General features: G+C 38.4%; 1 protein-coding gene across 1 annotated transcript; it reads right to left on the bottom strand.

The window, feature by feature from the left end:
* Nucleotides 1–613: 613 nt before the first annotated feature.
* RAB38 (RAB38, member RAS oncogene family) lies at nt 614–21,142 on the bottom strand (the record flags this gene model as incomplete). Its single annotated transcript, XM_080349414.1, has 4 exons — nt 21,114–21,142; nt 18,856–19,118; nt 11,676–11,956; nt 614–766 (listed from the first exon to the last, which is right to left on the bottom strand). The coding sequence occupies exons 2-4, from the start codon at nt 19,058–19,060 to the stop codon at nt 614–616; spliced, it is 639 nt and encodes a 212-aa protein (XP_080205540.1). The 5' UTR covers nt 19,061–19,118; nt 21,114–21,142.
* Nucleotides 21,143–26,650: the final 5,508 nt, after the last annotated feature.

Raw genomic sequence — 26,650 nt, 5'->3', positions numbered from 1 at the left:
CAGGATTCAGTCTCAGAAGCTGAGATCTTCTGAAGAACTGAATGATGTGAAAGGTTGCTTCATGTTCAATCCTACCACTCCATCCAAGAGACTGAACTTGCAAGGGGAAGATTTCGCTGTGAGCACTCTTGTTATCTCTTTCTGAACAGCTATAATTTCATTATCATAATCTTCCTCATATGAAGCAAGATTGTTCACATTTGAGGGATGACAAAACAGTGTAATGATGATGGCTGCCTGGTCAAGTTATTGAGAAGACAGGCTGGAGGACCAATGGACAAGCAAGGTATTGCTGCAGTTACATCACAAATATGAGCTTTCAGAAACCACATTGCAAAGAAATAGGTTTTGATATCACTGGTGGTGGTACTCAACTGGAAAAACACAGCCATCACCATGAGTCTTATTTGACGAGTAGCCAAAGACAGCTTTGAATAATTGCTATCAATGAACAGCTCATAATAAATTCTAGCTGTCAAAAAATCTGTAAAAATTTAAGTATATTTTTGAGAAAATAGCAATCTGCTTATGGACAATCTGGGAAGTCTGGGTATGTTGGATAAAGTATAAATTGTGAATCATAGCTGTTCAGCTCTTGCTGTCTGGAAGTCTCTTACGATTTAAAGCAAGCTGAACAACTGACAATCTTGGAGGAATTCAAGTGTGGTTTTATAATATCTGGTTCAAGAGACTGAACTGGATCACTCTCACTAGCAATTATGTGTTTCACCAAGCATCTGGAAGCTTCATTGATGTTTATATTTTCCTGCAAGTGAAAGAGAAAGAGAAGTTGATTAGTCAATATTAATTACACCATGCTGCATATTTCCTGTGCATAATTAAACTTTTCTCTAGGCAACATCAAAAGTTTACTTTCCTTAATAAACAGTCTTCAAAAACTGACTATATTAAATAATGCTAATGCCTACTGTAGTTTTTAAGTTAGTTAGGTTTTATGCATATTATAATTCATATCTAAATTATCCACAGGGCTCACTTTAAATTACCTGAAACTCTTGGTGATTTGATTGCTTCAATAAACTAAACAAACAAATGCCAGAGGGATGTAAAAGACAGATGCCTGAAGTAAAGCTCCAGAGTCCGTATTTCACTGCTTGAATAACGGTTACTCTTATTTTCAAAATATAAATTACCTATTACCAATTACAGCCATAAATAACATTTATTTCTAAAGCCTTTACCACAGCTTCAATAAGATTTATATATCCAACATGCACCATGAAATCTGTGATGAACCAGATTCATTGAATAAATGACACGATCTCAGGTTATTCACAAAACAGTCAAAAAACTTCTATGTCTTTCAGAGTCCTCACTTATTTTTTGTTGAGGTTGACTTATCTCCAATGCACTGTTTCAGAACACTCATATCACCATTGGTTTCATTTGTGAGACAGAAATCCTCACTCTAAGGGTTTAAAAGGAAATGGAAAGGTGTCTTTTTCTATATGTGTCTTCAGCAGCACATTTGACTTGCAGCAACCCTTGCTCTGCCTGTAGAATAAGCAAAGCTGAAACAGCCTGCTCAGTGAGACACAGCTCAGCATAGAATATAAAATAAGCAGTAATACTGAGTAAGGTTGGGTTTTTTTTTTAATGACATGTTTGGAATGAAAAAGTCAGGTTTGCTGGCATAAAAGATGTTCTACTCTGACTATTGGCATTGATTACTTATTTTATATGACAGGAAACAGAAACCTCATTGTAGCCTCAGTTTTCAGGGAAAATATATCACACACCCATATATATACAAATAGAAGTGCATACAAATATATATGTATTTAGTTATGTATATGCACATACTCCTCTTGCTCCATAAAGATTATGCTTTTCTTTGCAATGGAAGCTTACCCAGGTTTCCAAGCTGAATGTGGAGCCTGTTGTACTGATACTATGAACATCCATGCACACAACATCATGAAATCTACCTTCAGCAAATGCCAGCATCAATTCAGCTTCTTTAATAAAACAACCTGTGAAGCATTTTTTTTTCATGTGTATGTTCAAATAAAAGTCAGATGAGATGTTTAAGTATGAAGTTCAGCTATGAAAGAAAACAAAGTATATGTATGTGTGTTTCAGTAGAGATGGTAAGATCAAAAGCTAAAGTAATGGATTCTGTGAGGCTGATTTCTAATCCCCTTGAAATTAACAGCAAAGCTCCACAAAGTCCATCCCTTGGCACCAGAGTAAAGAGCTGAATTCTGCAAATCTAACTGAAAATGTTAATCAGTGCCAAGATTCCACAGGTTTCTTCAACTACACAAGTGTACTCAAATATTTGATCTTTGACCTGTAAAGAATATCGATTGGTTGTAAAAAACCCAAATCTTTAGACAAGTCATTTACATACTAACCCCCAGAAAGTAATACAGAGCTGGGAATGAGCTCTGTACTGAGATGTTAAAAAGTTACTGTATCACATGGGTCTCTCAGACCAGACAAGCAAATTCCTCAAGCCTGCACCAAAAGTCATTTTCAGAACACTGTGAAATTTTATTAGAGAAAGTAGACAAAGAAAAATATCTCTCAGTACTGCTCAGAAAGCTGGAGGTAAAACAGGATTGTTAAATGCACAAAAACATATGTGTAAAAATCTTTTGAATTGTATTTTCCTTTATTAATGGACTGATAAGCATTTTATTTACCCATGTGCTGATTCTCTCTTGGCATGGCAGCACGTCTTTTTTCAATAATGTCTTAGGGACTATCTGAGATTGTGCCTAAAATGATTGATGTTCAGATGTGGTAATAGAAACCCTCTTTGTCAGAGGCTTAAGATCAGCATTTTATAAGAATGGGAAAGGGGGAAGGAACCCAAGCCCACAAAAGCATAAAATGGGCATAGGTCGACATTCCTCATCCCCACTGGTGATGGATGAAGTCCATGTGCCAGACCTGACCCTAAAAGTTCAGAATAAAAGAAAAAACCTGCTAGTTTACTTTGTACAGAACTCAAACCAAAGTAAAATTTGATTATTAAACTTCTTTTTAAACCTCAATAGCTTTTTTTTTGGGAAGAAAGCCAAATTTTAACACATAAGTTTTGTTTTGACATAAGAAATCAAAATATTTAGTTTTGGGAATATGAAAATGAAAAGCTTATATTTTTCTGCATTGCCCTTTCTCCTTGCTAATGAAATTATTTACCAAATTTGACCCATATTCCTAATTACACTGTTAATTACATTTTAGATTGATTTTGCTGTTTCCCTGCTAGGTGTCTGCCCACATCTACTGAATATCTGTGAAGCGGGATTATATACAGATAGATACCATCCCCAGCTCCAGCCATTCCACCTGAAAAGTCTTGTGCTTTCAGTCCATACCCCCTTTCTCTCTGCCAGGGCACCATCCATCCAGATGTGTCTCCTGAAGTTTATGTGACTCAGCTCTTACTTCTTCAAGCAAAATGTGCAGGTTTGTGAGGATTCACTGTTTAAAGCTTTTGCACCCATGCAATTCAAATTCTGCCTTTTGTTCTGTGTAAGAGGAAGGGAATAAAAAGTCCTGTCAATAGCATGTGTTGGATCAGAGAGGTGTTTTCTCATCCTGAACATTTATACGAACTTCTAAGCTTTGTGGATGAAAATTTCTGCTGGACTACAAGGGGAGCGAGAGAGGAAGGGTGACCCTGGCAGACAGAACAGCTGTTTTTGAGCTTCTGTCTAGCTCCAGCCTTCTCCTGTGTTTCAGATGACAACTGGTGTGTGGTATGGATGAAAAGTGTTAAGTTACTTGTTGCAAGGAGCCTGTGCTCATGTCAACAAAGCAACTCCTGACAGAACCTGAGGGAATGTCAGGAAGATGTGCCAGGGGAGGTTTAGGTTGGACATGAGGAAAAGGTTCTTCACCCAGAGGGTGCAGGACACTGGAACAGGCTCCCCAGGGAGGATTGGACTAGATGATCTTTCGAAGTCCCTTCCAATCCCTAACATTTCTGATTCTGTGTGTGTGTCATGGCCCCAAGCATGACAGTGTTCAAGAGACTGGACAATACCCTCAGACACACGGTGTGAACTGCAGGGTTGTCCTGTGCAGGGTCAGAAGTTGGACTTGACAATCCTTGTGGGTTCCTTGCAACTCAGAACATTCTGTGATTCTATGATTCTCTCCCAGCTCTGTGCCTAGACTGCTTGCTTTCTGACGCTACTGTTGCCTTTTGTTACAACCCTAATTCTATGGTGTCTACTCCATGTCCTAGGTTTGCAGATCAGACATTGCTGTATTCTGGCCTGTCTAATGAAATATTGATTTCTGCACCTCTCCTCCTACAGTGTGTTTTGCAAAAGAAAAATCAATATTCTACCAGCAGCAAAGCAGCTGCAGATGGTAGAAGGTGATCTGCTATCCAAACACAGACACCCAGAGACTTGGTAATTTTACAGAGCAGGAGGTGTTGAAAGGCAATCTGGGAAAGGACAGAGAAAAAGGAGCAGGTGAAAATCCATCTAACAAATACAAAGAAGCCAACAATCAGAGTGAAAGATTGGACAGGCAAGAATAATCACAGACACCCTACTAATTGTACTGAAACATGGAAAAAGCCCAAGTTACACCTAAAAATGAAGTTAATTATGTTTCAAAAAAGAAAGAAAATGTTTGGAGCAAATTCTTTAGGTCATACTGGCAGTCCTACTGTACCTCCTTGGTGGAGTCACTTCTGAAAATTAAGATGTTCAGTGTTTACCTCACTCTTGACATAGAACTAGGTGCACCTGTAGTGCTATAGCTTGATTTCCAGCCTCTTCTGAGGTCACTTTTGCCTTCAGTGCTTTCCAAACAAGAGGGAAGGCCTGTTTACTGATACTACTACTTTTAAGGTTGCTGTTACTCATTATCACATTTTTGATGTGTTTATCTACACAGCACATTTCTGTGATAGGAAAGTGCTGCTATGGCCATTTATGAAATAGAGAAAAAGAAGAGTCTCAAACAGTGGAAGCTGCATGAAACCTGGTCCAGCGCACTGTGGCTAGTTGGAAAGTGGAAGATGGCATAATCTGAAGTTTTCTCATGATAATATGGGAGTGCAACACCTTTCTTTCCCAAAGCTGGGGCAAGACTTTCTACTGCAAGACAAAAAAGAAGCATCTTTCCCATATTATGGTGCCTTTGTTGCTGTTGGGCCTCTCTTCCTGCTTTTGCTCTACTTCTCACAATAACATCCTGGTCTAGCTTTTATGAAACTCTTTCTCAGGCATCTTCACTTGCCCTGTCCCCTGAAGTACCTAACCCATTTCTGTGATTTCTGTGCCTCAGTAAGCCTCAGCACTTGAAAACACTATTGCAGTCAGTGATGCAAGAACTAAGTTGTTTAATCCAGCCCCAAGAGAATTACTCTGCATCAATATGCCAAAGCCTGACAGAGCAAGAACATGAACCCAGCTTCTGTGATGATGTCTGGGTACTTGACTGGGTACTGTATCTTTCTCTTGACCCCATCAAGAAAGAATGAAAAAGTGAAAGTCAGCACATGCTGCTCTTTATTCTGTTACCAAACAAAGCAAGGCAAAGAAATAACTCTGAGAAAGTTCTGAAAGCCAGAAAGGAACACTGGAAGACACAAACAAAATTACTTTTTGCTTTGTAGATCTGTTTCCTTCAAGTATATCTTTTCAAAGGGCAGTTTTATAGAAAGGATAGCAACCTCGGGTCAGGGAAGGACAGCTGCATGATTTAAAACCTTTGAAATTATTGCTATGGGAAATAATGTCATTTTCTTGTAATGCAACAGTCAACTGACAGGAAAATAAATGCTTTATTGAAAGTGTCTCAAAGCAGTACACAAGTTCAGCAAGCTTCTTTGCATTCTGGATTACCTTCCTCCTTATCTGTCATCTCTAATGCAGATGCAGAACAGTAACATTTAGAGCATTCCATTTTAATATAAGAAATAAATCCTCTCAGACTACACTGGCTCTTAACTCTTTACAGAAGAAAAAAGGCTTTTGCTGGTTTCATGGGCCTGTCTCACTTCCAGATGAAATATTTCTTTGATATGCAGATATCCTAGATTTGTCTGTCTTGTTGTTTTCTGGTATAAAACTGCTCCATTTCTACATTTGGGTAGTTTCTTTCTCTGACTGAATGTGATGTTTCTGAGTCTTACCTTGAAAGTCAGGGTGAAGAACAACAAGTATGCAGGCACAGCTACCTAACATGGGCACTTGGGGATGTCTTAGCCAACATCGCTTAGCGACATGAGTCTACTACTGGACTTGGAGGAAGTTGACTTCCCTTAAGTAAACATTTACGAATTCTGAAATATTCAAGTATTAGATGGGAATCTAGAGACAATTGCATAGCTTCCATGTTTTGTTTCTATAATGCACTAAAATCCAGGAGCAGGAAAATTACTTTAAGTGTGTTTTAACCTGCAATCCTCTGGAGCAAGTAATCTGTGGGAACAAGCCCAAACACTCCCTTAGCAGAGCTCCCTTGGAAACGGCTGGCAGTAGAGCCTTATTAAGATGTTGTGCTGTACTGTTGTAGTTGTGTTTCTAGGAAAAAACAACCATACAAGTTAAAAGCCCTCTGGATGTGCCAACATGAAATTCATGGATATGAACTACTGTAACTACAACCCTTAGAATAAGATAATTCCTGTGATTTAACCTGTGATTTTCGAGCTTTTGGTCAGCACTAAATAATTTATTTCACAAAAGTGATCTGGAGAGCTATAGGATAGCTATAGGATACCTCTAGGATAATCTGAAACAAGTCCTCTTCTTTTAGTTACAGGAAACAAGTTCTACAGAGGAGTCTGCTCAGAGTGACTGTATATCTAAACTGAAAGCTTCTGCCTAGGTGTCAGCTCCTTTTCGTGGTGTATGGCAGAAGCTGAAATACTTTCTAAGGCTATGTGCAGTGAGATTAGTTAGACTTTTTTTTTTTTTTTTTGAGTAAATTAACAAGACAATATAGGGAGCCCTACATTCCTAACTGGTTCTGGCAGCCTCAAATGGATTGCTTTGGTTTCTGTTACCAGATCAGCAGGTTAGTGTGTCAGCCTAATTCAAATACATGTCCAAACCTCATTTGTCTTTATGGAAAACAAAACCACATAACCTGTTCCTCTGCAAGTCTACCATATAGCTTGTTTTCTTTCAACTTTCGTAATATTTGTTGAGTCAGAAGATCTTAAGAATTCGTGATTTAAACAAGGGATAGTAGAGCTTGGTGTGTTCACAGAGCTCACAGCAGAATTGCTGTTCTTGCTTTGTGGAAGAAAAGGCTGGATCAGAGGAGAGTGACTTTCTGAAGGTCAACCAGTAGTTCAGTGGCAAAGAGGACTCCTGATTTCTAGTCCAGCATTTGGGCACTAATTCACACTGTTGACTGCCTGTCAGACAACAGCTGGAGAAAGGACAAGTTATTCACGCTTCTGAGAGGAAGAAAGATTCTATAACAAGCCCAGAGACTCAGTGCTTATTCAGTCTCCAGGCCATGATGATCAGCAGACAAGGAGCTGTGTACTGAACCTAGATGGTAAAGGTTTTGAAAAGCACAGCTACCGGCCCTTCCTGGCAATTTGGACAAAACTCGAATGTCTTTTTATCTTATTCTGTATTGCTGACAGCAGAATTTCCTCAAGGAAAAGAGGAATTCAGGCATAATCACAGCATGGCTACAGTCAGTCGTGAGGTATTTCAAATTATTCCTGAAGTTGGTATTTTCAAGCACATTTAGTTTTGCCTGACTTGTCTGTTTTGATGCACAAGTTCTGTTTACATTTTAAGGTGATAATAAGATTGAAATTTCTGCTTTTCTAATCCAAGTCAAAGCTCACCTTTTTGAATTAGGAGCAGTAGTGAAAAGAGTTCAAATGCTTTGAAATGTGAGTGCAGTGCTCAGCTACCCTGGCCACATGCTGGATGATCAAATGTGTGACAGGAAGAAGAAATTTCCTGCCTTCAAAAAAATGCATCTTTCACAATCGTTGTGGTCATGAAATTTATTAAAGAATTTACTACTAAGGATAATTTCATTATTATCTGGAGATGTATCTTTCAGACTGCAATAAATATGAGCAAACTAAATATATTTGCATAAAAGAGACCAGGCTCTCCAACAAATATATGGTGATATGTATAACTTGTGACTATACTTCCTGTTGCCCAACAAGACCTTTCTTACATGGCAAACTCTCAGAACAAATTATTCTTTCTTTGTAGGAGTATAAAATTGGAACAGACTATTTCCTTTAGATTAATGTAACAATAAAAAGAAATACGTGTGAATGCATTAGGTGGCTCAAATAGTTTATATTGAAGTTGTTAACAAAAACAGCACCAGTGAATAACAGTGATTTTTTTTTTATAACCTACCAGTGCTACAGACAAAAAATTCAAACTATTGACAGCTTGAAATATGGTAGGTACATATATAGTATGCTATTATACTTTCTGCAAGACAACCAGAACTAAAAGATGTATTTTTATAAGTAATCACCTTTGTTTTTCCAAAACACATAAATCATGTTCAGTTTGCTCTGAAGGTTTTAACATTTCCAAGCACATCTCCAAAAATCCTCTGGAGATCTAATTATTCCAAGATACTACAGAAAAAGAGTTATTACTTATTTGAACTGCTGAAAGTGCTGGCTGCTATACAATGACTTCTCTGTCAGTGTTATTCAGTTTCTGTTCTCTACAGCAAACATAGCTAGGTTTTTATTTTCCCCAGACCTGGGTTCAATTATTTAGTATGCCCTAGGCTGAAAGAATACCAGGTACATGTAACATCCAATATTTTAAAATAGCAGTAATAATAACTTCTGTTTAAAAAAAAAAAAAATGCATAGCTTTTAGTTCAGAACTTAGACCAAGTGAGAAAATTATTCCGATCTAACTTAGCCTAAATGTTGTGATTCTATCATCTCTAGTAGATTTACTCTTCTTTGCATCATTTTAAAGTCAGGAGCCTCCAGTTCTAGAAGGAAATGAGGTGTGGAGATTGTAGAATAGCAGATGCTAACTGTTAGTCTATAGCAGCAGAGAACAGTCTGTTAACAGTCCTGTGTCCTCAGCTCTCATTGCTTCCTTCACAGTGGCTGTTGAAGACAAGTTTTGTCAAAGCTGGATTTCTTTTTGTTCTCACATAATTGCACTGGTAACCTGAGGACTGTTTGGGTTTCTGAGTTAAAAAAAATAAGAAGAATCTAGATATTTCCTTTGTTTAAAATAACTCTTAATTCTATGTGTCTCAGAGAAGCTTGAAAAACTTTTCCTCTGTTGTGACTTTTTTAAACTTCACATGTCCTTTGTACTTCCATAGTTCTGCCCAAGACTGGCTTCATCATCATTGTAAAACCTCACTGTGACATTCGAAATTGTTTGTACATTTGTTCTCTGACATGACCTGCAATGGCCCTTGGCACAATAAGTGTAGTTGTTCTTTTTAAGAAGTGGACAGGTGCTTGCTGGGGACTGATGTATGGAATTCATGGTACAGATTCCTTTCTCATGAAGAGCAGTGACTAACTGCATGACTTTGTTAATCCAGACCTACAATAATGAACCTATAGCCCTGTATCCTTTATGCAATAGTCAATCCTATTCCCTCTTGTTCTCCTTGAAAGTATTTTAGATGCAGGTATTTTCAAACAATTTGTTATGCATTTCTCCACACATGATTTTTGTGGTGGTTTTGCACTTAGGCTTCAGTTTTCAGTGAATTAGTTCTTGTTTTCAGGAAATGTGGACTCAAATACATATCAGAAATGAAGAACAAGTAATTCTGAAGAAAATAGCCATACACAGTGTTACACATCACTGATTAAATGGATTCCAAAAATAGTCACAACCAGTTATTCCATGTTATTTGTGGCCTGACAGTTAGACACCTAATAGAATGTTGGAAAGGGCCAGAATATGTAATCCTTATAGAAATAAGAATAGTTTGTCCTGTAATAATGTGCTAACTCTCCATATCTACTACTGACAGCAGCTATTGCAAATGCTTCACTCTCTGTGTTTTCTGTTTCTTTGGTGTTTGTTGTTCATTTGTTTCTTTGTTTTTCTGGAATAGTTAGCTTTCTGACACAATTCTTATGAAGAAATTGATGTAAGGGATCTTGGCCTCTTTCTTAAACCAGAACTAGACATTATCTATAGTAAAATTTAGGTTATCCTAGAGAGGAACTTTGGATTCTAGTGGCCTTGCCAGCACAAATCAAAAGAGAACCACAGACCTGAATTCAAATCAGGTCATGTGCATACAGGAATGGTAAGTGCCATGTTTGTAGAGCAAGATAATTTACAGACTGACCTAGACCAAAATGTGTCCCTAAAAATGGCATTTTGAAGCAACACTGACTTGTTTTGGGACTCATTCAGTAGGAAAGCAAAGACACTGTTCGCAAAGAATGAATGTCTCCAAGGATGGGGCATTTACCACCTCCCTGGGCAACCTGTGCCAGTGTTCCACCACCCTCATTGTAAAGACTTTCTTCTTTCTATCTAGTGTAAATCTATCTTTTTTATTTTAAAAGCATTACTCCTTGTCATCTCACAACAGGGCTGCTAAAAATGTTGTCCCCATCTTTCTTATGAGCTCCCTTTGAGTATTGAAAGGCTGGAATCTCAGCCTGGAGTTCATGCAATGTTTGAGACAGTCTAGGACATGCTGCTAGTCACCTGTGTTACTTCTGCAGATTACAAGTGTGACCTCTTTTAAATATTAATGTTTAAAGAATTATTCAGAAAAGTAAAATATATGTATACACTCCAAAGATTCTTCATAATGCATTTAAATTAAACAATTGAATGCAGCATTTTTGCTTCAGTCTACTAACAATCTAGGTCAAACCAGAGCCAAACTGTTTACTAGAACATCCAAATGTTCCCCAGAGCTGTTAATGATGACACCAGCTTTCAGAATTAGAGAATACAATAAATACAATATCCATTGAAGCATTGTGTTCAAATTAATATTTCACAGCTCCCCAAATCTTGCATGCACTGGGATTATCTGAGAAATCTGAAATTTATACACAGGACCACTGAACATTGGGTCTTTGTACTCTGAAAGTCCCTGTGCCCTTTCTTATTGTTTTTCTCAGTTTTCTTAAAGTCACACAGGAAATCTGTGCCAAGGCAAGGAATTGAGCCTCAGATCAGCTCATGTGGCACTTTGACCACTGATCTTTCCTTCTTCCCCAGATATGTGGTTTTTCTTGAAAAGGCTTTTGAGAATGTGAACTTATAACAACAAGCATTGTACAAGCACTAAAATAGACCGACTTTTTCTCTGGAATCTAATACAATAAAGCTGTTGTCTCAAATCATCATTTCTCAGGCAAAGTGGGTATATAAATATTTAGAGATAAGATTCACTGTTAAGTATCATCCACAAGAGGTAGCTTTTGTGCTTCCTCAAAGGTCATCTTTCTCCCCAGGCTATTATGCAGCAAGTTGTGACCAGTTACATACTTTATGTTGGCCTATTGTATTATTTCAAATGTTGCATATATTTTGCTTTGCAATAAAAGGCCTAAAAGAAACAGGAATGTATTAATTGACAAATTCACCTTTAACTAATCCCACCACGGGAGGAGCTTTGCCAGGTACACATTTTGGCCGAGTTAAATATTTCAGGAACCAATTTTTCTGTATTTGAAGAAACATTTAAAAAGAAATGGAAACATTTACCTTAGCTGATGTTTCAAACCAGCCTACGAAGCCATTCTCTTTGCAGAACTGATCCATCTTGATGCCGTTGTTCATAAGAACATCTATTCCCTGGTCACACTTGTTTGCTAAGAGGACTGCTGGCACAGGTTTGCCATTTGGAAGAACCAACTTAGAGTCCAAATCCTCTTTCCATTTTGTCACTGCTTCAAACGTTGCAGGTCTTGTAATATCAAAGACAATAAATGCCCCCATGGCCTCTCTGTAATATACCCTGGTCATGTTTCCAAATCTTTCCTGACCTGTAATGAAGAAAGTAGGAGGGGAAAAAGTCACCGCCTTATAAAAAGTTACTGTTTCCAATTGAGGTCAATATTTCAAATACCAGATTTGCTAAGAGACTATTACCAATGGTAGAACTTCATTTTTTAAGTCTCTGGAAAGCTACTCTCTGTCTAAATAATGATGAGTACCATACTCATTTGTATGAAAATGCAGAAGAGTATAGCATGAAAAAGGAGTTGTAAAGCAAATATCCAAGAAAGTTTAATAACTTCATGACAAGCTTGAACTTCCATGTAGAGTCTTACGAAACTGGCAGATTGGTCTTGGTATACATTATAGGACTTTAAACCAGAATCAAAACAAATCCATGTTCTAGATTGGAAGCTCCTTGATACTATGATACTTTGTGGAAAACATCTAATACAACTGGTCTGCTCATGTATGAAGAGGATCCTGCATATTCTCGTGCAAATAACATAAGTAAGCTCTGGAGCCATACTGGCAGTTAGAGTCATCATTAATTTACTTTTACTGGCAAACTAAAACATAGGAGTGAGAAAGGTGAGTTTAAAGCTTTGCAAACATGCAAAGTATTCTAAGAAATAGCCTATCAGTTATAATATGAAGAGCTGTATTGCTCCAGTAAAATTTTCTGGGAGATGTTTCACATTAGATCTGTTCAGAAGCTTTATGGTTTTACTTGCTGAATTCAAAGTGTTTTCTGCGAAGTTATTTACAGTATTTTTGTAAGCTATTAATAACATATTGTTATATTCAAACATGAACATTTGTAATTATCTATCATTTTATATGTTTAAGATTGTAAAAATTGACACATTGACATCAGGATGTGGTATGTTGACCAGCTGTGAGTTTGTTAATATATATGCTGTTTTCATGGGAACTTAGAAAAAAATGTTTCAAAGAATGGAAAAATATTACACAGGATTTTTCTTGAAGTGAAAACAATATAATTTACATTGATGTCTACTGCTGAGCTGTGATCTGAAAGTGAAGAATTATAAATTCCTGAAACATCTCACAATAACAGCAATCTTTAAGCAAGATAACTCTTGTATTTAATTATATCACTCCATAGCTGAGAAAAAGGTGCTATGAAAATAGAAAACATTAAACGGAAACCTGTTCCTAGCCTTACTTTCTCAACGTGAATAGCTTTGAGTAGGTTAGGAAGACAAGAAGATTGGTAAGTTTGCCTTTGACCCCAGGAAGGTTACCTGTAGAGGTTTTATCTGATGGAAATTGTGCTGTCAAATGCAAGGTTGGGTTGAAAATTGAAGAGTGCTGATTACTGGCTTCTAGACCATGTAGTTTCATTTAACGGAAATAGCATTGAATGCACTTATGGAGTCAAAACCATCTGTTTGTGATGTTTATCTTTGGTTTTATGCACTAGCTGTTGCAGCAAGGTGAAAGTCATTCACATGATACAGAAACTGAAAGTGTATATCTGTCTTCTCCAAATTCATGTTAGAATTTTTTTTTTTACTTTAAACAAACACTGTGTCCCATTGAAGAAGCAAGATAGAAATTTATCATTTCTGAGAGATATGAAAATTTCTAATGGTTGTGCTTTACTAAAATGTCTTATGATTCCTATCAGTGGGCTAATCAGATGAATGTCTAAGTCATGTGCTATTCAATAATCTCCTTGTTGAGAAATTATTTTTTCATCTGCAAGAAGGTGCCTTCAAACAAAAATCAAGGTCTGATTAGAAACTTAACAATGAGGCAAGCAGCAACATGTACAACTAGGTTTTAGTGCATATTCTGTGTTACTTTTTACTTCTCATGCAAAGTTCTTGAGATGCTTGCACTGTAGATCACATGTAGATGATGTAAGAACAGCTAAACTTGGGCCTTACACATATTAATTGAGACACAGATCTCTAAGATAGGTGGGACATGTTACAGAACATTAGCTAAATTATTAATTTGCAGCATAAAATCATTCATCAGAAACTATCAAAGTTATTAGAGAAATAAAAGGCTCTTATGATGTGATCTTTTGGCTAGTAGTGGCCCACAAAGTTCTGACAAAGGGTATGACACCTCACTACAACCTCCTTTCAGGCGGTTGCAGACAGTGATAAGGTCTCTCCTCAGCCTCCTGTTCTCCAGTTAAACAGCCCCAGGTCCCTCAGCTGCTCCTCCTGAGATTAGGGTGCCTTTGTCATCAGAGTCTGAGAAGAGATATTTAGAGGGCATCTTCTCAGCAAGGACAGATGTTCAAGAGTGGTCACACAAGCTTTATTATGGAGGTTTTAACCTTTGCCCTCAGGTCTCTGGTAAGCCCAGGGGGAGTAGCTTATACTCAGATGGTTCAGTAGAAGATATTTAATTGTGAAACCAGATGAATCCTACCCCACTTTGAAGTGAACCCAGTGAGAGCAAGGTGCCAAAGCAAAAATATTTCCATGAAAGACAAGGACTCCCTGTCTGAATGGCACCTGCCTGCAGCAGGGGAAGGTATCATTTCATGGGCTTAAAGTAATCAACAGCTGAATTTTCATCGTTTATAAAAATGAACTCTACATAAATTTGACAGCATGACTTGTAAGGAAATCTACTATTTTCACTAACCATTATCATCTCTGGTGAAGTTAAAAAAAAACAATTATAAAGCGCTAAAACTCAGACAATTTCTATCATATCACCTATAGTATCTGCAATATAGTACAAGACAAAAAAAAATGATTAAAACTGCTTAATGCCCAGTTTTACAATGGGCTTTACTTCTTGCCACCATCCCTCATCCTGAGAAGCAAAAGCTCCTGGCAACCACCATGCTTTACAGAGGGCCTTTAGCCAACACTGAGAAGTTTGAAATAGTGGAGAAGATGGAAACATCTTTTACCTTTCACTTCAAAACAACTTTCAGGATTTTTACCCTTGAATTCACGTCATTGTCTTCATAGATTGAAACTTAAGCAAGCCTTGAGGTGCTGTTCATCACTCCAGAATGTGGTAAAGCTGATTATCAGCAGGATCAGGCCCATGCATCCCATCACAAATCAATACTGAAATAAACCCACCACAGCCAGGGACTTATTTATGTTTGCAGAACAGTAATTTCAGGGTAACTTAGCCTAGAAATCACCATGACTATCTTATTTATGCATATGTACTGCAATGCTTAGCAGCCACTAAAAGCCTAAACCACTGAGGATGTGCTGTGCCTGGCATTAGTGAACAGTCCATTTACTCCTTCTGGAAAATAACAGTCTTAAAAACTTCACAGCTGCAGAGACATTTGCCTATATCTGTGCAAAGATTGATGTTCCTGAAGGTAAAAGTTGCAGGGAAAGGAAATGAAACTGTTCTTTCACCACTGTTATGGTCTCCAATGCATTGGTCCATCTCTTTATGAGATGAGAACCAGACCTGTAAAAGCAAATCAATGTATTTTTGGTAGCAGTGAATAATCCAGCCCACACATACACAGCAGGAGGGATAAGGGTGATGCTGACAAGGCTGTGAAAAATTAGCAGGGAAGGGGGAAGGCTCTGAAGTGCTGCTCTCTGCCCTCCGCTGCGCTCACAGAGATGTTCCCTGCAGTAAATCTGCAGCTCAAACTGGTCTTCAGAGAAATCTCAGCCTGTGCAGACATGAAACACAGGCAGTAGCACTGAGAGCAGACTTGCAGAGATGTGAGTATAAAAGACACATGGATCTGCTGGCTGCAATAGTTGGTTTCTTCAAAAGCAGCCCCAGCCTGCATCTGCAGAGCCACCCCCACCACAACAGCCTTGTTCCAAATATGATTAAGAGTTTCTTTTAAAGCTTTCCTTCTAACAATATGTAAATTAATTTAAGGAATACTCCTACAGAGGCAGCAGAAATATACGGAAACAAACAAAAAATTGACTGAGGAGTGAGATTTAAAGATGTGTGACACAGCTGTATAGGTGATGGCACACTTAACAGGGACATGAACACCAAAATTGAGAATTTGGGACATTCGATGAAATAAAATGGAACTGTTGCAAGGAAATTAAAGACAATGGGAGTTTTACCATGTATATCTCCTCCCAAGCACAAGAATGAAAATTCAGTCACTTGAAACATAGGCACTTCACTGAATCAGATGTAAATTCATAGATTTTAATGCCAGTGTGTTGTTACAGCTATCATAACATCATAAACCATGAAGCTTTGTCCAATTATTCCTGTCTAACACCCATAGCTTCAGGAATATATTATCTGTTTAAAAATCCCTAGTCTTAATGTAATAATGTGATGCAGAACCTACCTTATCCCTGAATTAATTTTTCTAATGCTTAGTTATCCTTACTGCTCAGCATTATCTTTCATCTACATAAATACAGTTTCAGCATTTAGCTACTAGATCTTACTATAGTTTTGTTTACCAAATTAGAGAATAAAGAAAAATATGTTACAGATATATGAAATTAAATGGTACTAGATGACATTTGCTTTTTCTTCCTATGTCTGTAATGGTAAACAAAGGTAAACTTCTTCGTCCTACCATGACCAGAGTATGTCACCCCTGCCATGAAGCCACGACATATGTCAATCCTACTAATAAGGTAGACAAACTCAACACTAGTTTTACTCAAAACATTTTAATAAAGTTATTTCTAGATTGTTAAACTATTTACTACCCACTGATCCACATAGTGAATTGCCAGGAAGAGTGCATGTTACACCGTGTAGTAAGTTTACTTGCTGTATAATGGAGGGAAAGGATGTAAGAGTTAAAATGAAACCTGATACACACACACAAACACATATATATTCATATATTGATACATTTGTAGCATTTGCTTCAATTCCAGATGTCCTAAATGCTAAGCCAACATCCTACAGCTTGGTTAGAAACTGAAAATTTATTGGTTTTATCCCCAAAACTAAACATCGCCAGAGATTCTACCAGAAGAGAGAGGATATTCTGAGACTAGAAATTTTATTTTCCTCATTCTTATCCTTTGTGTTTTGCAAGTGGTGGTATGTGACCAGCAGCAGCCAGGATAAAACACTTCCATTCCTCCTACATTTCCAATCAGTTTTACTTCACTTTCATTTTTAAATATTTTTTTCTCACTAGTCAGATGCCTTATGGGTGACAACTTCTATGCCAGCAACACCCTGATCTGAATTCGGCGTGTTGCTCACAGAAATTATTTTCCGTGTATAGCCATCAGCAGCTAAAGCTCCTCACACAGAAGCCATTAAAACTGAGACAGCGACTCTTTTTATCACTGACCACTGTCTTGACCTTCACAGAGATGCTTTGAATTGAGCAATTCATATGAAATTTAGTACTACGCTGTAATTCTCTCTGTCATGTGTGATAACTCAGAAAGCATGCTAGTCATTCAGCACTACAACTTGGTGTAATTGCTTCTGCAGCCTGACTGAAAGCTACATCATATGATCTGCCAGCACATGATTAGTAGCGTAATAAATCTCTGAAACAAGGCATGCAAAATACATTCTTTAAGTCCCCGATGCATTCAGAATTTACTATTAAATGCTTTTTCTCATGCGGAAAACTTTTGCAGGATGTGTATGTATTTGTTGTTGTAATCAGTCACTGGTAAGCAATAAGGGCAACGCTTTCCCCATTATTCCAACTTCATAAAGAAAACTGAATATGTATGTATTTAATAGCCATGAGGCCATACTGATGTGTGAGAAAACTGAGGTTATGCACGTTTTGCATAAAGCAGTGTTGCATAAATTTTAGTACCTTGGTGCCAAATTCGGAGCTCAGACATGAGGCAGCTCGGTGCAGAAGAAAGGCACTCCCTCCGCCGAGAAGAATGTCAAGAATTTTTTCATTTCACTAGTTTTACTGGGTGCTGTTCCAGACTAGATCACTGAACCCACAGCTCAGGCCACAAGCTGGCACAGTTACCTAACAGCTGATATTATGTTCACCGCTATTCAGTACTTAACAAACGTAACTTTTTAAATTAATTGAGTTTTGAAAACACCCTCCTTTTTTCTGTATGCTATTGTGGTATAGCTGTACTTGGATTCCTATGTACGCTATATGAAAAATCTTTACTTATAGCATGTAAAATATGCCTTCAAGATAAACTTCTACTTTGTGGACTGAGTAAAAAAGATTAATTCCTAGTAATGGCAGCAGCAAAACTAAAAAGTTTTGGTTTTACTTGGAAAACAAATCTAAAAAATCCAAAGAAGTGAAAATGACAATGTCAAATTCTGTGGTTTTAATTATGTAAGCATGCAATGATAGCTGGAATTCTTTATTCTTTTTCTCCCCTCACAGAGTAAATGATCTTTTTTTACTTGATATGGAATAAGGACAAGTCAACATAAGTAAATACATTTTAACAACCAGGATTATTGCCAAATAGAAACACTTCTCCTTTCAAAGCATGTCAGAAGTTGTTTACATTTCACTGGGCTGAAGGAAGGTAGATAGGAAAGAGGAAGGAAAGGAAGAAGGACGATATTTTGATAAAGTACTTCAGTGATTTTTTTAAAAAAAATTCTTATTTTTTAATGATAAAAATAATTTCAACTATCTTATTGAAACCCTCATCTCTGCCACCAAATTAAATAGATATAACTGGAAATTCTTGTCCCTCTCCCTCCCATCACAGAGATCTGTTAGTCTAATGAGGGAAGAACTGGGGCATTTGGAGAGAGGTGCCTGTGTCCCTACATGCATCTAAGGGCTTGAGAGAAAAAGCAGACAGGGCAGGTTTCACTCTGACACCTCTTGTTTGGGGTTCTGCTGACTTTAGGGAAACTCCAGAATTTCAGTCTGTTTGCTCTCCTCAATCTCCTCTCACTCACTGCACAGGCACTGGTAGTTTCCAACTTAAAGATTAATACAGTTTGAGTCTATATTTTGCATTGTCTCTGGATGAGTTATGGGGTTCTCCTCTTTACTCACCCGCAATATCCCAGAGCTGCAGCCGTACCACAGTCTCAGCATCCCAGCTCAGCACCTTCAAGGCAAAGTCCACTCCGATGGTGGCCCGGTAGTGGGGGGAGAAGTTCTGGTGGACATAACGTTTGATGATGCTGGTTTTGCCCACTCCCAGGTCCCCGATCACCAGCAGCTTGTAGAGGTGCTCCTTCTGGTTGTGCTTCTGCATCTTTCCTGTGGCTGCGGTTGCTCCCTGCAAACTGATTGCATGCTCTGCCCGAGGAATCCTGCCAGCCCGAGGGGGAGAGAGGGAGTGAGGAACCGGGGAGGGAAGGAGAGAAGGTAGGTGGAGGCTCTTTCCCTTTGTATGGAAGCAGGATCACCAAGCCCTGCTGGGAGATGAAGTAAGCAAGGGACTGGGGGGGAAGAAAGTCTCCCAGAAAGTTTTGTGCGTATGTGTGTAAAGGTCAGCACGAGGTGTGTCTGGGATTAGTCAGGCTGCTAAAGACTTTGCAGGAAAATTCATGCAACAGTCCTGTTCCCTGCTTTGGTCCTTGCTGGAAGGACAGTGTTTCTGTTGTGAACTAGTTTTACATACTTTTTTAAATCACTGTCTTCTTGGTGATAATTTGTCACTTTATGCTTGTTTCCAGACATCTTTAAAATGCCAGTCACTGCAAAAAAAGCAGAAATTGCCTTTCAGAGGTTTCATGCCTCCATTAAAGCGCAAAAATTAAACCAGCGTGAATTAAACTTTGGATGCGATTTGGTTTTAATCAACGTAAGTCAGTGTGAATGCAGTTAAATCACTAGAAGTGGCAATTGTAGCAATATAATGCATCTTTACGTGTCAACTCTATGAGGGCTCTATGAATTTAATAATAACAGGTACATATTTTAAAATTTCATTAACATAATTCTGACTGTTGTCTGTACCCATAAGCATGCTCACACATGCTGAATGCAGCACACAGCTTGTTGGGTTTTTGGTGTACTTTTTTTTTCATACAACTGGACTCTAAAATGCAAAAAATCCAGATTTATCCCATGACTCCAATAATCAGAAGTTATGAAAGCATAACAGCTCTAGAGCATATGAATGCCAGTGTCTCAACATTCCTCTGTTTTCCAAAATAAGTGATATCAAACTTGCAAAAAACTGAACATATTTGAGTAAATCATTCCACTAACATGATTGATCCTATATTTTAAATGGAGAACACAGTGACAGTTTCAACTTGGCAGCCTAGCTGGAGATCACTATCTGTTGCTTGGAGGTGTTTGATTCCTTTCATAGTTCTTTTAGTAAACCCCCAGAATTTTAATATTGTGTGAAAGTCATCTGTGAATGATTTTTATATTTATTGATGATCTTGATAAAATAAATTTAAAAAAACCTAACACATTATACACTTATTGAAATGTTATTTTGTGGAGTTCTTATCCAACTGTGCACTGAAATGGTATTAGAAATTTGTCATCTATCCAAAAAGTTGGATTTTAGTAGACAAAGAATTCAGAACACTTCTGTTATGCAACCTTTTATAATGAGTCTTTAAACTCAAACTTTAGAGTTTGTATATATATACCCACAAAATGGAAATGGATGATCTGAGGAGGAAAATGCCTTATTTTCCTTAAAACACTTTATTTTTAATAAGAAACAAATTCTCTTTCCAAAAAACAACTATCCTTTGTATCCTTCTTTTTGGAGACAAAGATTTAAAGAGCTTACCCTTGTTAGCTGTGGACATTATAAAAGACTGCAATTTGAGAAGTAAACCAGTTCACTCCATACTGTCTTCACATGATTCAAGCTTATTATTGTTGCTACTGGTTGTGTATGGTCTGTGCATTTTTGGAGAGGATTGAGCACCCCAGCACTTCTAAGCCCTCACAATTTCCCTCTAAAGGTGAAGATTCCCCATTTTAGAGATTAAAAAAAAAAGAACAGGCTGAGACAATTTAGCAATTTAAGTAATGACAAAATCGGTGTTTTGGACAAGGTTGAAGTTAGGTCTGATCTTTTATCCTTCTTTTATAATGGCCAATGCACAGAGAACAGTGCATGGAAGATCACTGTAAGCAGATATTAGGTAACTGGAGGTCTTAGGCTCTTAGTAAGCATAGTTAGAGATTGGCCTACACCCAGAAGCATGAGGCTTTACTTCTCTTCCAAAGTTTTTGTTAGCATTAGCTATAATAGCTCTGGATAATCGTGCTACTTGTTTTACTTTCCCATTCTTCTTTGAACCTGGCTAAATTCTTGACCCCAGCAACACCCTGGTACAATGAGCTCCTCATAGGCTTAATCAAGGTCACCCCAGCATAGTAGGGCTACAAACAAGGTGTTCAGCGAGGTGTTCAGATGTGGGGTGAGCACATAGGAGGCTTCTTTGCATTTAGAGGGATGATTTGCTGAGCTGAAGTGAAGCATGGACTGAAACATCTTGGTGAGTGAAAGCCATACCCAGATCTCTGAACTCCACGGTGAACTGGCTTTTATAATCAACATCTGCTGAATGCTCCTGAGGTAGGAGAAGGCCATCAGCCCTCCCTTGCTCCATTTTAGAATCACAGAGTGCCCTGATTTGGAAGGGACCCACAAGGATCATTGAGTCCAACTCCTGTCCCTGCACAGGACACCCCACAGTTCACACCGTGTGTCTGAGGACGTTGTCCAGTTTCTTCTTGAACACTGTCAGGCTTGGGGCCGTGACACCTCCCTGGGGAGCCTGTTCAGTGTCCAGCACCCTCTGGGGGAAGAGCCTTTTCCTCATGTCCAACCTAAACCCCCCCTGGCACATCTTCCTGCCATTCCCTTGGGTTCTGTCGTTGGTTGCCAAAGAGAAGAGCTCAGCACCTGCCCCTCCTCCTCCCCTTGTGAGGAAGCTGCAGCTGCCATGAGCTCTCCCCTCAGTCTCCTCCAGACTGAACAAACCAAGTGACTTCAGCCGCTCCTCATACAGTTTCCTCTCCAATCCCTTCACCAACTTCGTAGCCTCTTCTGGACACTCTCCAGTAGCTTTATATCCTTTTTATCCTGTGGCACCCAGAACTGCACACAGTGCTCCAGGTGAGGCTGCACCAGTGCAGAGCAGAGCGGGACAATCAGCTCCCTCAATTGGCTTTTTGGAGGTCTGTTCCCACATCCTGAGCTACGTGTCTGTACTGGTTTGGCTTCATCAGCACCTGAAGGCACCAGGGCAGGGAGGTGCAGATGTGTTGCTTATTTGCAGCTCTGCTGCAGGAACAGGCAACACTGCCATGGGGAAGGCAGATAATTTGGGCTGGTCATGTATTAAGCGATCACTGCAAGACTTGTTTGATGATGCCAGCTGATCCCTTCAGGCACACAACCAGGTCACTGTGAGTCAGAGGTTTGCTGCAGACAGAGATGTCCAGGGAAGCGCCCTTAGCCTGGAGCTGTTGAATACAATCTGTCTTAGCTGAGACCATGGTTAAAGATAGCTACCGTAAACCATATTAGTTTGCATTTGCCACCCTCAGGTAGGTAGTTAGCAAGGCTCAGCTGACACAGAGTAACTTGTTAAGCTGGGAAGACCAGGTGGTGTCTCTGAGCCTTTATTCTGCTGGCTTCAGGTCCTTCAATAATGTCCAGGCAATAAGAACATGTAAACACGTCACCAATTTAGTTGATATTTCAGTTTTTATATGTTGTTTGTCTGTGTTTTCTCTGGTAAAGACATACATTTTGAACTTTATTAAATCAATGTAAATAGTAATTGAAATTCCACATAACATTATGCATATCTATGCTGTTTTATTTTGTATTTCCTGCCTATCCACTATGCTATTTGCAAAAACAGTGTCACCTGATGCTTTGCTATTTCGATTTTAATACCTATACTAGTATTAATAGACTATATTAACACTCTATTTTAATTGGCAGGAATTAATACAAACTCTACACATCTCTCTTGTGAACAATAACTTCTAAGAAAATTCCATCAAATTAAGGGATTACAGACTGTGTTGGCCTCAGGATAAAAATGAAACTCATTTTACAGTGATAATTTTAATTGTGTTGACAGGAATCAAAGACAGTATATCTACATTCTGGATTTTATCACTCCTCTTTGCATGGCACATACCACAGAAAAGGACATCATTCCTGACTCAGCACCATGATTGGTACTAACATATATTTTAAAATTATGTTTCTTGAGATGCTGAAAGCACAAGGTAATAATTTTTGTCCAAGGAAGCACATTCAGATTATTAGATATTTATGTACTTAAAGGACTGCTATCTAATTATCTAGAGTTTTTACACAATAGCTGTTAATGTCCTACCTGGTAGCTTTGAATGAATTGAGAGGATTGGCCCATGACATCATATTGGTCTTCCTGAATATGATATAATATAAATGACATCATAAGCCAGAGGAATGCTAAATACACATCTGTGTGTGGGTATGCATATATATATGTATATACAGACACACAAATTAATATGATAGATTAGAAGATTATTTTATGTCCTGCTTTAAAAAGAATTCAAAACATTGTCATTCTACAGAGTTTTTTTTGTCAGACTTCTCTATCCCAATTAATCCGGGATATGGAATAAATACTAAGTTGTTGGCTACGCAGAAGACTGTTCATCTTTTATTAATATATTGTATTCCTCATTTCAGTCTTAGCATATTCTCTGATTTCGCTATGGGAATAGTCAATCATGGCAAGAATAATATTTTACAGAGAAATACATTGTTTTAACAAAATGTTGCATTTCCCCCAATTTTATTTTTAGAGTAGAAAGACTTAATTAGTTTGGATTTTCCCTTCTTCCATTCCAACAGTTCTTGTGATTAAGACATTCAATTAAAAATTATTATGGGCTCATCAAACATACCCATAGTGGAACAGTTATTGACTTGTCAAACACAGCTAGAGTTATCTTTTGATTAAATTACGATCTTAAGTTACAATTAACTTAGTGTAAAATATACTTTATCCAGAAAGATCCTTCAAGGAATATCTAAACAAATTTTTATGTAACCAATAGCTTTTATGGTCAGATGCCATACTACTGTTCTGAAATGAGTTATAACTCCTGCACTCAATTTTTCTCACTCATTAAAAGTTCAGTCTACACCGTGGCTGAAAGCACTCTATCAATAACATAATACTATGGATTTAACAGGTATGCCCAAGTGTTACCTCTGAGGAATTATGCTCTAGCTGTCCTGCAAAACAAGATCTGGTTAGCAGGAACAGTCTATGGCAGTGTCTATTTTATCTCAGAAACGACAATTCTCAAAAACAGCTAAAACCTTACAGCTACAGCCCTGTTATAAAAGTGTTAAACAGGAACAAGTTACTGGTTGAGGATACAATTTTGCTCGTTGAGCAATGGATCTGTTTCTAGGGTTATAGATCCTGCAAGATCAGACCCCAGGGCAAGATAGTATTGAGGGCAAAGAAATAGTGAGAACACAGGGAAAGAGATTCCAAATGTTAATGGCTTATGGGTACATGAATAATTGTATTTAAGGAATGAGAGTTTGTGGCTCTCCCATAATTACAAACATTTAGTCTGATAAAGGGACCCAGCTTGGCTCCTTATTCTACATTCCAATATACCTTTCATGTTCACCAGCCCTTAACAGAAGCCTCCAGACATCTCAGATGGTTTTGGTTACCTGTATGAGCACAGTCAGTGCCCAGATGCAAACACATGTTTCTATTCCATCAGACTCAAAAAATAATAATGATTTTATGTAATTCCCTTTCTAAAGGCTGATTTTATTATATTTTTTTTTAATAGATCCGCACTGCCTAACAAAATCCAAGTTAAGGTCTACCCTTTGGAGTCTGCGGTGAAATCTTAGATGGGTTGCAGTGTGTTTTACACCAAGTGCACTTGAACAGTCGCCTGGGAATATATGAGAACAGTGCAACTCAAAAAGCAATAGGAAGAAGGACCAGAATGTCTACCATAAGTAAAATCTAATAACAGGGCATCAGTAATACTCCGGGAAAAATAAAGTGGTTTGCCTCTGAAGCCAGATAGCAGTGGAAGCATCACACAGCACAGAATTAGACTGAAGTGTGCTCATTCAAAATGAACATCGCTGTGTCTCATATTCAATAAGCAAAGTGTAAGAGTCCTCAGTGAGGTTGTAGACTGACCCACCACTCATTGCAGGTGGCTACTATGGAGCTACCAATAAAAGCCTGGACCAAACTGACAGTGCAGTAGTTTTAGTCGTCTTCAGATGCTGTGAATTATCTGTGTGATGAGCATCAGACAGTTACAGTGCTACAGATAGGCATGTTTAGAATCAAGCTAGAAAGTTTCTGATACTCAGTAATCTGTGTTACACCATCCCATGAGGCTCCATATACCATCCTCACAGCAGGAGCTTAGAGACTAGTCTACCTTGTCCGCCACAGAGAAAATCTTCTTATGAACAGGGCTGAATCACATCAGCAAAAGTTTTGTCTGATGTGTGGGAATTTAAAACTGATTCTTGGAGGCTATCAATCTTTAATGATGCTTCACCCAGCAGCACCAACTTCATGTGCAGGAACATTTTTTAAGAGTACATCCTAAATTAATATGCATTGGCCTAAATAATTTTCCTTGAAACTGCAAATTTAAACCATGGAACAAAACTATAAATTATACTCCTTTTACCTCATAAAAGTTCATCAGGAGTATATTTTGTAAGCTGTATTCAGTAGAATTTACAATATCACAGAACCACTGAGGTGGGAAGGTACTTCAGGAGATCACTGAGTCCATCACCCCTGCTCAAAGCCGGGACAGTAAGAACAGGTTGCTCAGAGCCATGTAAAGTTAGATGTTGAATGTCTTCAGGGATGAAGACTTCACAATTTCTCTGGGCAACATGTTCCAGTGTTTGATCACACACAGAGCAAAAAGATTTTTTTATATATTTAAGCAGAATTTCCATCTTTTTTTTTCTTTCTTCTTTACTCAGCCCACCAAGCATACACATCTATAAGATCCTCATGAGCCTTATATTCTCCAGGCTGAACTGTGCCAGCTCTCTTGGCCTCTCCTTGATGTTCCAAGCCCTTAATCATCTTTGTCATCCTTTGATGGACACAGTTTTCCATGTCTCTCATACTGGGGAGCCCAACATTGGACACAGCACTCCAAGCGTATCTCACCAGTGCTTAATTAGAGATGAAAGATCACCTTTCTCAATCTACTGGTGATGTTCCACGTAATATAGCTCAGGAGAATGTTTTCTTTCTTTGCTGCAAGGCTGAGGTTCAACTTGTTTTCCACCAGCACCCCCCAGGTCCTTTTCTGCAAAACTCTTTCCAGGTGGTTAGTCTCCAACCTGCACTGATGCTTGGGGTTATTCCTCTCCAGCAACAGGATTTGGCACTTCGTCTTGTTGAACTTCATGAGATTCATCTTTGCCCAATTCTCCAGCCTGTCAAAACTCCTCTGAATGGCAGCACACCCATAGTGTGTATCAATCACCTTGCGTCATCTGTAAACTTGCTGAGGGTACAGCCTGTGCCCTCATCCAAGTAATTAATAAAGACTTTGAACAGTATTTATCCCAGTATTGATCCCTGGGATACACTTGTAGTCAGTGGCCTCCAGCTAGGCTTTGTGCAGCTGATCCCAACCTTTGAGCTTGGTAGTTCAGCTAGTTTTCAACCCATCTCACTGCTGATTCATCTAACCCTTACTTCATCAGTTTGCCTATGAAGATGTTATGGGAGACAGTGTGAAAAGCCTTGCCCATCTTCCACTGTTCTCCCCTTCCCCACACTCAATCATTGCATCATAGGTAGCAGGCATGGTC

The sequence above is a fragment of the Nesoenas mayeri genome, assembly GCF_963082525.1.
Source record: "Nesoenas mayeri genome assembly, chromosome: 1".
Taxonomy (NCBI): Eukaryota; Metazoa; Chordata; class Aves; order Columbiformes; family Columbidae; genus Nesoenas; species Nesoenas mayeri.
Note: the sequence above shows the minus strand (reverse complement) of the source record. Positions and strands in the feature narration are given on the sequence as shown.